The sequence below is a fragment of the Phoenix dactylifera genome, chromosome 15, assembly GCF_009389715.1.
Source record: "Phoenix dactylifera cultivar Barhee BC4 chromosome 15, palm_55x_up_171113_PBpolish2nd_filt_p, whole genome shotgun sequence".
Taxonomy (NCBI): domain Eukaryota; kingdom Viridiplantae; phylum Streptophyta; class Magnoliopsida; order Arecales; family Arecaceae; genus Phoenix; species Phoenix dactylifera.
In genome coordinates, this window is record NC_052406.1 from 10515355 (window position 1) to 10530451 (window position 15097).

General features: G+C 36.8%; 2 protein-coding genes and 1 non-coding gene across 3 annotated transcripts; 2 read left to right on the plus strand and 1 right to left on the minus strand.

Annotated features, from left to right (window-relative positions):
- The first annotated feature begins 1787 nt into the window (after positions 1-1787).
- On the plus strand, positions 1788-3075 carry LOC120113364. The gene is made up of 2 exons (XM_039134509.1): positions 1788-2603; positions 2727-3075. The coding sequence occupies exons 1-2, from the start codon at positions 2021-2023 to the stop codon at positions 3005-3007; spliced, it is 864 nt and encodes a 287-aa protein (XP_038990437.1). The 5' UTR covers positions 1788-2020; the 3' UTR covers positions 3008-3075.
- A 1154-nt stretch (positions 3076-4229) lies between these two features.
- LOC120113365 (apoptosis-enhancing nuclease-like) lies at positions 4230-7168 on the minus strand. Its single transcript, XM_039134511.1, has 7 exons — positions 7091-7168; positions 6060-6211; positions 5846-5976; positions 5537-5757; positions 5067-5276; positions 4828-4908; positions 4230-4736 (listed from the first exon to the last, which is right to left on the minus strand). Exons 1-7 carry the CDS (start codon positions 7123-7125, stop codon positions 4502-4504), a joined length of 1065 nt encoding a protein of 354 aa, XP_038990439.1. The 5' UTR covers positions 7126-7168; the 3' UTR covers positions 4230-4501.
- Positions 7169-12893: 5725 nt separating this feature from the next.
- TRNAL-UAG lies at positions 12894-12973 on the plus strand. Its single transcript has one exon. It is a non-coding gene; the product is annotated as a tRNA-Leu (tRNA).
- Positions 12974-15097: the final 2124 nt, after the last annotated feature.

The following is a 15097-nucleotide window of genomic DNA, read 5'->3' on the forward strand; positions in this document are numbered from 1 at the left end:
GGTTCTACCAACGAAACGAAGCACTTTTTGGTCTTTTTCATTGCCCCCTATCGCCTGCTATCGCCGGCCTGGAATGAAGGGAGGGCTTCCACTATCCTACCAGAAATGCTTGACCAAACTCCAATACCAAGAATTGATCCTGCTGAAGCTTCCTTCGATTTCTTTTTTTTATTATATCATAATACATTAATATGTTATGTTAAATAATTTAATATTATGTTATATTATAGAAAATTAATTTATTTTAATAATTATAATATTTTATACCTTTATTATTGTATTATACTATAAATATTATATTATATTACATTACATTATAATACATCAATATGTTATTTTAAATAATTTAATATTATGTTATATTATGGAAAATTAATTTATAATAATAATTATAATATTTTATACCTTTATCATTGTATTATACTATAAATATTGTATTATATTACATTACATTATAATACATTAATATGTTATTTTAAATAATTTAATATTATGTTATATTATGAGAAATTAATTTATACTAACAATTATAATAATTTATACTTTTATTATTGTATTATACTATAAATATAATATATATTACATTATATCATAATACGTTAATATGTTATGTTAAATAATTTAATATTATGTTATATTACCAAATATTAATTTACTCTAATAATTATATTACTATTATGCTATATTAACATAATATTATTTTATATTACAATAATATTATACTATATCGTATATTTATGTATTAATTTATGTTATGTTTTATTATGTTATGTTGTATAATACTATGCAATGTCCTTTATGGTAATTTTGTCATACAAAAGTACTTTCTCAGTTTGTTTACCAAACACAAAACAAAGTACCACAGCACTTTACGAATATAGTTACCAAACAGCAAACAGCTTTTTATAACAGCTCTACTTCAGACAGCTCTACTTCCAATAGCTCTACTTCCAACAGCTCCCCCAAACAGGGCCTTAGTAGTAGCAAGATAGTTTGCTAAACTAAGAGGGTTAAGAAGTGACTTGCAGGTAGAAAGGACAATTTATGCAAGTTCATGGAATGGTAAACATTAATGGCACCTTATAGTGAACTTTATATGAATTTAACAATCTTAATCTTACCAATTCGAGGGAAGAATTGACGTCTATAATTAATTAGACTATGATAATGTAAATTCTACTTATATGAATATTATATTTTATTACTAAAACTTATATACAGGATGGATTATACTCTTTTCAAGAGAAGAGAGTATGTATCCCATCTTTATATATAATCCATATCTATATGCGTATAAATGTAGTTTCCAGTAAAGTAGAAAAAAGTTGACGATGCAAATCAAGTATATATATAAGGAATGTAGATTCATGGTGTAAACTTTATAAGCTTTAATATATTTCAGATACATATATTTTATGCATTGAACTGTACAAAACAGAAGAACAAATAGATGAAGTACTTCAAATTTCTATCAGCATACAACATGAGCACTTTGAATAGATGAAATCCATCACCTCCTCTACGGCCTGAGCAAACTAGCATATCGAACCTTCCACTAAGCTTTGGGAGATATAATAAACCATTGAATCTACGGTTCTCTACTTCAAAACATAGCTAAAAGCCGATCTCTGGAATTGATTTTTTTTTTTGTTTATAAAATAAATATATTACATTCCATATTTGCATATTTCAATAAAAAAACAACTAGGGTTACTTGTACTTAGATAAAGATATTTTTTTTTCATTGCTAGTTTCAACCATCCACGCAGTTTAACCAAGGAAACCGACTACATGTGCTTAAGGATCTATATTAGCCTATAACAGTGCCAAAGTAACATAAAATAATCTTCTAAATTAAGGTGGCAAAGGACCCAATTCTTCCCCAGGTTCTATCTCTTCCTTGGATGCATAATCTTCTCTCTTTGTTCTCTCGCCTCCTTTTTACCCTTTCGGTCCCCCCAAGTCATCCATAATTTGGTAAAAAAAAATCTCTACTTTTTCGAAAAGAAGTGGAGGCCAAATGCAGCGCCCTTCTCTCCGCCTCCTCATTGAGCTGGCCGCCGCCGCCGTCACCGGCGCCGCGACGCTCCTCGCCTTCCGGCGGTGCAACCGGGACGAGGCCATCGTCTCCCTCCGCTGCGAGATCCGCGACGCCCTCCTCCTCATCCGCCGCGACAACGGCGGCCCCATCGCCCACCCGCCGGCGGTCCTCGTCACCGGGTTCCGGGCCAATGGCAAGAGCTCGTTCGTGAACACGGCGTGCCGAGCCCTCGCCGACGAGGTCGGGCCACTGCTCCTCAGGGTGGAGACTGCGCCGCCGGGCTCCCGCCCCGCCACCATTGCCCGCCGCGCGGTCCGCGCAGCAGTGGCGGCGGAAGAGGGGGAGGCGGCGGTGGAGCTGCTGGACGCGCCGGCGCTGCCGGAGGCCGTGAGGCTAACGAGAGCCGACGTGGAGGCTGCGCTGGTCGGCGGCGGGGGAGGAGGTGAGGCGGCGCCCGTGGCGGAGTGTGTGGTTCTGGTGCTTCGCTGCGGCGGGCCTGCGAAGGAGCGGAATCTGGCTGTCAGGAAGCTGCCCGATATCGCTGGCGCCGTTCGCGAACGAGGTACCGTTATACTACTTGGTGAAACCCGGTTCCCATGGTAAATTGAAGGAGAAATTTCACTATTTCGTACCATTTGTTTCTATTGTTTGATAAGAATGCAATCTAACTTGTCATTAATTTCAGGCTTGAATTTAGTTGTTGTATTAACCCATAAGAAGGCTATAAAAACTATACAACAAGCTGAAGAGCTCCGTCGAGAGGTCGCCTTTAGGGCAAGAACTGATTGTGTTTATTTCATAGAGAACTACACATCAAGCAGCATGCTTAATATTCGCCATCCCGGCATCATCAAGAATAGCTTCGAGACGCATTTTACCGTGCTAGCAATCATTAGGCAGTGCATCGAGTTCAGCAAATCATATCGAAGCCATTCATCACGGGAGATCAGCATCAACAAGAACTAGCATGAGATTGTTGATGATGGTAGATGGATGATGGGAGCTTTTTTTTTGTTCTGTCATAATTGTTTAAACGCCTCAATTAAATATTATTATGTATTTGTAAATATAAATTTGTTAGTAACATTTGTTAGTAGCATGGTAATGTTTAAGAAAGACAAATCTTTGCTAGATTTGTTAAAATTTAATCATAAAGTTCATCATTAATGATCGTTTTTTTAATTAGCCCCAAAAATATTAATTATTTATTTGATAAAAAAAATTTCACATGTCACTGTTATTTTAGCCTTTTATATAAAATTTTATATATAGATTGTAAAACCCATCTTTATTTTTGAATAGCAACGAAATAGAAAAATAAGACTAAGTTCGATGTTTGGTAAATGTAATAATCCAGAACGTCATCCAAAATGGCTAATCGAAATGTATTATTTGGGTTTTTTGATCCTATATAAGTACCCAAGATCTTCTCGATGAATAATCAATGTGGGACTAATCATACGCCTACACGGATCCTCACAGTAAACAAATAAAAAAAAAGATCATTCTCTTCCTCCTCCTGAGAGCAAAACCTTTTAATCCACTATTGTTCCCTTTTTTAGAACAAAAGAAGAAAACTAAATTCCTCATTCGTTTATTCATAGATAGTCTCAATTCTGTTCAGAATACATGTTTTTATGGACTTCTATAGACAACAAATGTTTCTTCTTCTTTTCTTCAGAGAAATATAGACAACAACATAATGCCTGTCCATCAGTATATAATAGATGTCCAAAAAAAAAAAAATCCGACCCGATGGTAGACTAACTACATCATTTACCAACACTTATAAACCAATACCAAGGTGTCTTGCGAAACATGACACACCATATCGAGACAATAGATACACGTAAAATGACATGGAATGTGAAGCTTATTGATGAGCTTGATATGCTAAACATAGCTAAATGATGGGCTATATGACAAAACGATGGATGATATGGCAACTAAATGGATATATCCTTTTCCAGGGAAAAAATGACTACTAAAGTGAAATGAGTCCATTTTGTTTTCCTTCAGATAAGCTAGTTTCAAGTCATAAACCATGAATCTCCCTTAAAAAAAAAATCATCAGTCATTAATCAACCAAGTGCCTTCCATCTTCAGTGAATTGTACGTACCCATGTCCAATATTGTCAGAAAATAGGAGAAAAGGAAAGGAATTTAAACCTCAGAACAAGCAGCAGTGTAGTACCATAATACCATATCTTTTTTTTCATTTTTTTCATAGAAGGGTGATTCAGTGGCCACATGGTCACCCAGATTATTGCAGTTATCACAACTGCATTACATAATACATTCGTACAACAAGTATATTAAGTATGACTACCTAGGAACTCTGATAATCCAAGCACACCAAATACCCATAGTCACTTATGCTTAAAGGCATTAGATATAATAGACTTGGTACTACTAGTCTGATAGAACCCACAGTACATGGGTAACTTTCCCATGACTTGCTCAAGAGTCCAAGCACCAACAATAGTAATCAGATCCTGAAAGCTCCAACAGTTGATCTGGGGTCATCCTCTCGAGCTCCCTCTGCCTCCAAGATGGAAAATTGTTACGGCTTTGGGCCTCGCCCGACCCTGAAGAGTAGTCATGTGGGTGTGCTTGCGACCGCATTCTAACATAGAGCCTCATTGCAGCCACACAGTCCTCATATGGATCTTGTATGCCAGTCTGAATGTCGTAACTATACAACAGAAATTAAACAAAGCCAAGTCATGAGCATTTTGATTCAAAGATGATGATGGAATAACTAGTAGAAGCTTTTACGTACTTACCCAAGATAGGCTTGTGTGAGATATTTGAGTGAGTTGCTGAGCTTGCTTGTTTTCATCAACGGGGGATAGTTGGCTGTGTCCCTATGATCAATAACAAATCCATTAAATAAAACAAGCTATGGTGGTGGGAATTTTAGAAAGATATCAAAGTAAAAGCATACATATATAGGTTTATCACACAACAGTTTCTCAGGAAAACAAGTAGTCCACAGAAAGCAATGGCTCAAAATAACGCATACCTCATCATGAATGAAGGGTACTGATCAATACCGAGGCATTCGAGGTCGTGATCTAAACCGTGTCCCACAAGTATTCTTGCCCTCCCACCCCTTGATCTTATTTTCCATATTGGTTCTCCATTGCAAAGGAGATCCTGCACCCTCCTTTGTGCTTGCTTCAAAGGCATTGCGTCCCTCAAGTGTTCGGGTCTTATGCCTGTTGTTTCATACCTGAGGAGTATTGAAGTATCAAAATTCTGCTAAGATATAAATTTCTCATGTCACCAGAATAATGCTCTCTAGATAAAGTTTTTACCAAGTGTGTACTTCTGTCTCTTGAAGAATGATTTCTTTTCTCATGTTATTGATTGAAAAGAAATCTTATTGCGCGTTTTGTAATATGATTATGATGACCATTCTATGAGAGAGAGAGAGAGAGAGAGAGAGAGATTATGATGGCGTTGTTGCTTCTGAAAACATAGATATGTTACCTATAATTTGTGACTGGGATTTGGGGCCTGACGTAAGTGTGGAAGATGACATTCTCATGTTCACCTATGAGGCAAACTCTTGCACAAAGATCTAGTGATCCATCGCTTCCTCCTCCAACCAGTTTGCAGCCCAAAGCAACCACCCGAGGGCCCTGCAATCGGGCATCATGGTCTGATGAGCTGCTCTGCAAGCTCAACCTCGACAAACTTATGTTGATATTCTGCAAAATAAAGAACTGAAAACGGTTAAGACACTTAAAACGAGGAGATACTACTTTAAACACACTCGACAGACTTGAAGTTACTCACGGGAGCAGCTCGGGAGAGTTGACAATGCCCACGGTGAATTCTAAGAGCACTTGAGCTATCAAAAATGTTCAGGCACAAGGTGCAACCTCGTATGCTAAATATCCTCGCGCATTCGAGCTTTGGCAGTGGTCCTAGAAGAAGAGAAGAAGGTGAACCATAACATTCAGAACAAAGGGGGAATGGCCTTCACTTTAACTTCTGGCTTCTAACTCACCTATGAGATGCTCCCTGAGTGACTCGAAGGATCTGCAGTGCTTCTGGCATACACCACACTTGGGCTCATGGACCGAGTGAAATGAGACTCTCATATGTTCTACCAAATGCTCCATTTTGTTGTACTGTCTAAAGCATGCTGCACATTTGTTCCTGATTGATGCATTCAGTCAAAGATCATGGCGAGTCACTTGATATTTTGAGGCATGAAAGATGCGTGCAGTTGTAAAAATAGTGTGACATTTTTTTTTACTTTTTGTATTGCATGTGTTTTTCAGAAAGCAAGTTCAGTTATACATAATGTTTGAAGTTGGGTGTTCGAGAGTAGAAAATCCAAATAGAATTTTCTAAGTTCGCAGAACTTTTCTCTCATCTTGATCTTAGTTTTTAACCTCCTTATCCAAACATCGGAGCACCTCCTGAAATATTTCGATTTAAAATTTATGATCCAAAAAAAGAAGAATTATAAGTTTTTAAGTAAGAAATCTTAAATCATTGCACAAGATCTATTTAAGTTGGTATGTAAAACCATAAAAGCATTGGTTTCTGTTATTCAATTTGATGCTACTTAATAGCCTAAAAAATACAGTGCAGTGAGTAACCATGATTAAATGGTCTTTGATATCTATTTTGCTTATCACTAAGCTGTGCTTGATTGATCGAAGCAAAATTTGTTGCAAGGTGGATTACACTTAGTTGCGACAGCCATGATCGCATAATAGTTAAATAGCCTGAACATGCAAAACAAATAATTAATGTGGCAAGATTGAAAGAGCAATATGGAGTCACTAAGAACAACTAATCCTGGAAATTAAACTGCATCATGAGCTCCTAGATCTTGTTGTATGAAACCGGGGTGCTACTTACTGAAACAAAGTCCCACACTGTATCATAATAAAACGATCTCCAAAAATGTCAGATCATTTTGATTATAATAGTAGATCTCATCAGATCAGTATCTTCTAGGCAATTCATACTAAACTAGTGAGAGTGAGAGAGCCAAGTAACCCAGAAAAAGAAGCAATAACATACCTAAGAGTCTCAGAAGACTCAGGCCTGCTATCCATTATCAATGTATATACCACTATTGAGCAAAAGACTCGAGGTTGGCCAAGGAGAGGGGGCATGGCTCCGTATTTATATGCGAGGATGGGGGTAGATTCCTTGCAAGTTGAGGCCAAGAGGTAGACCCTTATCAACTTTCGGATTAGAATGCATTCCTCTCATTGACAAATTAACAAATTGTGGATTTTAGTGTAATGCCAATTAGACGTGCAATAGGAGATGTTTTCCTAGATTAAAGTGGTTAGTTTTCATCAATGATAGGTCAGTGTTTTGGTGTCATGAGTTTTATTCCTTTAAGATGATCGAGTGCTTCTGCTGTATATATTCTTTGCAAGCAATCAATGTTTTGGCTATTCTAAAGACAATTGAAACTATAACGAGGGTGGTTCAGTTAAGATAATCTAACAAAACAATGTCATTCCTATCAGGCCATGCCATTGAGCTTTGTCTCTCTCTCCCTCTCTCATGTAATGCATCATAATTTTGAGCTACTCGGATAAAGTAATATGGTGAGAAGAAAGGGAGAGAGGCTGAAGGTTTGACTTGGGGAACGTTCAGAGGAATGTAGACCTTCCTTTGTCCTATTGGGGTCCCACTGGATTCTGTCTTTTTCTCTTTTTTTTTTGAGAAGGAACCCACTGGATTCTTTGTCAAACAAAAAGAAGTGGCGGAAAAGAGAATATGGTCGAAAGGATTTAAGATTCCATTTCAACGACGTAGCCTATCTCGCTGACAAGAATGACCAATGCGAAAGTCAAACCAAAAGCTGAGGTGAGATGTCGTGATTCTTGAGCTAGATATCTGGAAACCTCTCGACGACTTTTCTCCCAACATAAATCTACCTTAAGCTCAAGCAACCCGTAGCCCTGGACGCCACTTTTACTCGAAACTTATCGAAAACATGGACTTTGTGGATTGTGTGTCCGAATCTACCAATCTCGCGTTCCAACGAACTCTTCTTGCATGCTACTTAGCTTTCAACCAAGTTGATCAGCATAAATTATTTTCCTTGTTTTTCTCGATCTAATCAATGCGACATCAATTATCATCAAATTAGTCTCTCTTATAGTGATAAATCTCTGCTCTATCCGTCTTGCTTTGATCTCATTAAAAGAAATCATTACAAAATTTTCCATTTATTTACATTAATTACACCCTCAAACTACATTGCAAGTAGTGAGGTAAGTACTAGGCCTGCCAGGATCACTGTATGCAGAAACCAACTCATGGAAATGACCTACTTTCTTGGTAACTCGTATGCTGTTTCTGAGTGGAGAACCATTTGGTGTAATTCCGAGAAGAGATGGACTTCCATGAAATGAAATAAAATGAAATGGTTGCGGATGCTTTTCCTTCCTAGATGCTCTAGACATACTAAAGTTGTAGAATATATGCATGTAGATTTTGGACCTTTTGCCCACGATGGGAAATTGGTCAACGCAAATGGAAAGCCATGACTAGTTGGATGCGAATATGAGAATGTACACAGACTTTTTTTTTTTTTTGAGGTAGAATGTACAGAGACAAGGAGACTGCTACCGAGGAAAGAGAGCGAGGAGTCAAAAAAGATTATTCTTCGAGTTCCTTGGACCTATTGGATGTCTCCTTTAATCCAAATGATAAAGTCTAGATTCGTGGATAGCAATGCCATGCTTTTACTTGAATCCATATAAAGATTTGATGCTGCAGATTGCATTGCGAGTCATGTAGTATGCAATGCTGGTATTACTCGTCAAAGAAGTGTATTGATGATTTTTAGATTACTAAGCATAACCTTGAATGAGATCAGCTCATGTACTCTACTTTTATGTGGAGGTGGGGTATATTTTTGGAGTCGAATCTTGTTCATACGTCAAAAAGTTAGCCACTACATCACTCATCTCAAAAATAGAGCTATTGCTTATGTCGGAAAAGTAGACTATTGCATTGAGGTGCCAAACATAGTAGATTGCCAAAGTAAGCAACCAGCATTCATTTTTTAGATGGATGATGTGGTGGTTATTCAAGCACTTACAGCTCTCTGCAGTCCAATACTGTTCTTTTTTTTTTGTCTTCTAAATATAAAGAGATACATTATTTAATCCATCATGGTGATCCATGGTCGTGATAGATGGCTCCACTAGTATGCGTACTATCATGTGACTATATTTTCTAAAGAAAACATCAACTCCTAATGCTTACCATAAGCTATGTGTTTGGCTATCATGCCTTTTAATTGCAGTTGTCACAACCGTGGCATAAATAGAGACAGTTGGAGCCGCCTGCCTGGAATTATCTACTAATCTTTTGTAGGCAATGACAAATAACCATGTCATCGATATCTTATCCTTGTCTTGCATCAAAAAGGATTTATTAAAATTAGTCTAATATTTTATTCATATGTGTGTGTATTCTCGATGGTTTTGATCGTGGTTATAATAGATTCGATATACTTATTTAATGTATGTGATAGATGATAAATCAATAAGCAGTCTAACATGTTCTCCATATAAATTCATGATATACATTGGGATAAATCAATAATTGTACTAAGTATGTTAGCAACTGGGACAAGATGGCTATAATCAAATAAGTTCACTTTCTTTGGCTATACAATGCTACGGTGTGCTCGTTCAGCCCATGCAAAAAAATTCTCTCACTTGCCACATTGCATAGAAAGGTTGACATAGCTCACAAAAATTAGTGCAATAGAGAAGATGTTGGCTGACTTATGAGTTCCTAAGCTAGAATCACATTAAGCTAAGAAGTGTTCGTGAATCTTAATAACCAAGAATTGGCAATTGATGTGGAAAGGGACTATGGAACATCTGGAATCTCAAAAAAATATTCATTTTGTTATGCCCCAAACCTAATACCCGAGTTCGGGTACGTGACACGGCCGCACATCCCCTAAGGTAGAGCTTGATCTATCAAACATAATGTTATGATTGACATTAGATGGATATTATAGTGTGATGAAATTTTGTTAAAATGGCTAAAGTTGCACATAATTGATATAAATGATGTATCGAGAACATCTTTAAATCATGTTGGTGTCTTCTGTTCATTAGTTTTAAGGAACTGCTCATATATCCCTATCCTTTTTTGACGAGCAAAAGGAAACAAGAAAAAAAAGATTTGTGAGTGATCCAAAAAGAATCACCGAAAGCGTTAATTTTAAAGGTTAAAGATATATATGCTGCACAGCTTTTCCTGTTGAAAGAAACTTAAGATGCGTTTGGTTCATGACCGGAGTCAGAATCGGCATCGGAATCGAAATCGCAATGGATTAGAATAGTAATTGGAATAACAATATTTTTCGACGTGTTCGGTTCATGGCTTAAATTAGAATCGAAATCGAAATAAGATTTGAATATTGAATAAGTGTCGAAATTAGGTTTTGGAGGATTAGAGCATTTTCATTCTTTCTTGAAAGTGGAATGGAAATGAAACTCCTTCCGATCAAATAGTTGGAATGAGAGTCACTTGTTTATGTTTTTATTCTAGAGCCCAACTCCTTCCAATCAAATATATCCTTAATTGGATCTTTAAGGTTTATAGATGAAACTCGTAATAAAATTTAAGTCGTGCTCCAAAGTCCAAACAAATCGATCCTTCAATACAGTGGAGCCCATGACAAACTATTTGAGACCATATATAGTTGCATGTGAAGATGGTCCTAGAACCATATGGGTCTTGTAGGGAGTCAGGTTGACCACCTGCTCTCTAAGATCTTTGTGGAATCTTCGACCACGACTATATACCTCCAACATTGTACAAAAGAAGGAAGAAAGTCCAAGGCGTTGCGTTAGCTAACAATGAGGAGGTGGTGAGTGTTTCAAACACGGATGGAGAGCAAATTTGCGGTTGGAATGAACGTCTAAATAAGTTTTATTCTTCTAACTATGGTTAGAAGTGTAGGTTAGGAGGCTAAATTAGAAAGGTGACATCTCTAGTTTTGATTGGGTTAGCGTACATGCGGTTGCCTAAGTTTAGCTAATAATAGGGGTGGAAGTAGGTTGAATTATCCATCTGGGCCAAAAGTAGGTTCCGCCTAAACTCGATTAAAGCTTAATATTTCATAATATTATTTCACAAGTAAATGAGTTAGTTAAAAATTAGACTCTCTTACATAACACAAGTAAATGATACATGATACATTACTTTCAACTAAAATAATTTTAATTTGTCCTTTATTTTTTTATTATTGTTTCTAAATAATAAGATACAAAAATAGATTAAGTTGGACCTAAATTCGGACTCCGTTTTGGGCCTCATTCGGGCTCGGACTCGGAGTCGGCCCAGGCCAGTGACATTCTTGAACTTTTTTTTTTTTTTTTAAAACCAAGCCCAAAGCCCGATCCAAACAACTGCCGGTAACCCGTGTCGGAGCCCACGTGATTGGTGGGACTCGAGCCTACATTCTCGTCACGAGCCATCATGGCTTTTCCTAGCGGCAGGTGATATTGCCACACCCAATTTCTTTATCATTCTCCTGTGATGCATGTGCCTGCATGTCTAAGCTGTCAATTGCCCAACTCCTTATAATTATTATTTTAATCGATAATCTAAATATGCTAAATTAATCTTTTTTTAATTAATAAAAATAAATTATAGAAAAGTATAGATGTATGTATGTATGTATGCATGTCTACACAAATTTATTAAAATGCTTGGATAATTTAAGTTGTATTGTAAAATAAAATTAAAAATGGTTGCATTAAATAAGATAAGTTATTTCAACTCAATATTAGAGCAAGTTATTTCTTCTTGAAAAAAAAGTAGACGGATTGGGAGGAGAAAGATTGAGCATTTATGATACTTTTTATTTGAAATATCCATTCTATATCAACAGGTATTAGCTAAGTTGATAGACACTTTCCGTTTTGTTAAGCAGCACAATTATATGACCCTAGAATAAATATAACTGCCAATATCTACATGCAACATATCAGTAGGTACTGCCTGAGCATAGCCTCAAATGACTGAACTTGAACATCTAGCAACGTGGGAGGACACCTAATTCGTAGCACTGTTCGTTTTCTTGTAAACATAGATAGCCTTAAATGACTGCAAGGTATTAATCATCCTTCTCAAATCCTTCAGAGTGAGGTAGGAGCCATTTGTTGATTTGATAACCAATTGATAACTATCCTTGAGACTCTCTTGAGTATTAAATTAGATACTTTTAGGATTGTGACCGCATAATCCAAGCCCTCCCAGGTTCCACTTATGTTTGCTAATGTAACTGTAACATCATACATATAGCATCTACCTCCTCCTACAACCACCAAAGTGGATGTGTGGAAATTTTTACTGAACTTTAAAACTCACGACCCCTTCTTCTTCTTTTTTGCTTTTTTTAGAGTCGTAGGATACATAATTTTGGATAGATTGGGCATAGAGTTCGAGTACCAGAGTCATTAGATAAGTTAGTTTATTTTTCTTTAATACCGATGAACATTTAAACTTCTTGTAACCAAACCAGTGTGATTAATTGGATATGTTGGATTTATCTATTTGGGTTAATTGATTTATTGTGGAGTTATCAAATTTTTGTTCTTATTAAGCCTTGCATGACGTTTAGGCACTACTTTAGGGCTCGCGCAACCTTGTCGTGCGCCGGACCCGGTCTTGAGTTCAAGGCGTAACATTTTGTTCATGTTCCATTGAAGCGTTGTATTGACTTCCTCGGACTAATTTGAGTATAATGGCATTTGGGTTTTGTAAATAGAATCCTGTCTACATTTGTCTTCAAAAAGTGGATTTAATCACATTTTAGTATCGATGTGACAGTTTGGCCGAGTGGTCTAAGGCGCCAGATTTAGGCTCTGGTCCGAAAGGGCGTGGGTTCAAATCCCACAGCTGTCAAAATGTTTTCTGTTAAAATACATTTTTTAAATTTCCATATAATTTCGCATCATTTAGCCTTTAAAATAAATTTTACAACTCTAAATATTTAAAATAAACTTTATTATTTTAAGAGCAATCTATTGAACTTTCTAACATTTGATTAATTGAATTCAAGTCCCATAGCTGTCACAATAAATTTTTATTTATTTCTATATTTCCATACACATTTTTAGCATTTAAAATAAACTTTAAAAGCCTAATAAATTGCATAACTAGTAAGGTAAATTTTCTACATGCCAATAAGCCTAATATTTTCCATGCCGGATCTTTCTCTTGCCCGAAGTTACCTTGGCTAGTAACTGGGCGCTACTTTAGAGCGCTGGCTTCTGGTTGAAAGCTAACCGTAAGAGATCATCACTCTTTGTTCAGTAAAGGTGGTCCATCTAGATGGGGTAAGACTTATAGTTATCATGGCTTGTGAGAGCAACTTGGCACCAACTTACACCCTTTACAGGCTTTCTCACAGAAGAGCATCAAGTCTAGTATAATTAGCTGCTGTCACTTGAACAGCATATGACCTTTTTCTTATGTTTTCCGGGCCAATTGCATTATAGTGCAATTTTTTTGTGAATGGATACCTGGTGTAATGCTACTATTTGACCTATTTGGCACTTATAGCTTTAGGTATCAGAAAGAATCAAATTGATTGTGATATTTTTTCTTTTATTACGCTATAGGCAAGTAGGGGTCGATTGAGTTTAGTTTATCATAAAAAAGAGCAGGTTTTTGGCTTAGACTAGTTGTCACTTAATCATCTCCTATTTAGGTACTATTAATCACTGTAAGTTCCGGCTTTGCATATGAAACAAAAGCTGAAACTAGACAATCATGTTAATGTCATTATTTGCTTCCACATGTCTCTTGAAGTTGGACCATCTTGAAGCGTAATCGCTATTAAAATCTTTCTCTCTTGGCTGTGCTTTATTATTGTTTACTTGGAAGCCTTCTGTTGCTATTAATAAGCCATGCGGCCTGCAGCTTTATAGAAATGCTTATATACTCTCCTGATCTTGATTGTGGACTTATAAGACACTCTGCCACCTAATTCACATAATAGTCGTGTAGGAGAACGGAACAAAAGCTTTTTAATGTAACCTCCATACCTTATATAATTGTTTTATAGAAGGAACTATTTAATTTATAATTTATATGGCAAACCATTTGTCCCTACTTTCTTGTTTGTCTATTTGCATTAGATCGAGGGTCTCCTGTTCACAATTTATTTTATTAGTATACATTATACCAGCTTTGTTATTAGAACACATGCTACTACTTTAAGGGTTTTCATCTTTTAATTATAATTGTTGTTGGTGCTGCTTCTTTGATGCAGGTTGGATGAGGCTATTGAGATCTTGGAATATGTTGTTGGGTTGAGGGAGGAGAAGCTGGAAACAGCCAACCGGGATGTTGATGATGAGGAGAGGAGGTTGGCTGAGTTGTTAAAGGAAGCTGGCAGAGTGAGAAACAGGAAAGCCAGGTCCCTGGAAACTCTCTTTGACACCAACCGAAATACTGAAAAGGAAGACATCATCGCAGTATGATTGCCCATTATGAAGCATGAAGCTTTGTAAACTAAGGAGATGGTCACTGGCTCTATTGATTATTTGCTTGTAGTTGGGGAAGGGTAAAGAAGAATAGAATAGAGGGGCTCGACCTTACAAGATTTTGTTGTATAGAGATTATTCTATTGGTTCTCAGTTATATTTATGTAATTCAGACAGATAGCATCAATTATAGTAATGCCAAAAAGAGAAAACACAGATAGCAATTGGTAGAGCATGATCTATCGAAGCATTCCAAGTCAACTGTGAATTTAGAAGAAGCCAGAGAACTTCAATCTTTCCAATCCCTCCATATATCAGAAAGTCAGCTCTTTCTTAGTTGAGTTTTTGACTATTTTGTCATTTCTCTGAAGGCATATTCTCCACAGATTCCCATGGCCAAAACAATGCACCCTGTCCTCAACAATTTAGTGACATGAACTTTCATCCAAAGTCTCAGATAATGCCACCTGATTATTTAAGTGCTGAAGAATTGGATCTTAAAAAGGGGTCTCAAGAAGGGTGTGTTCATCAACCCATC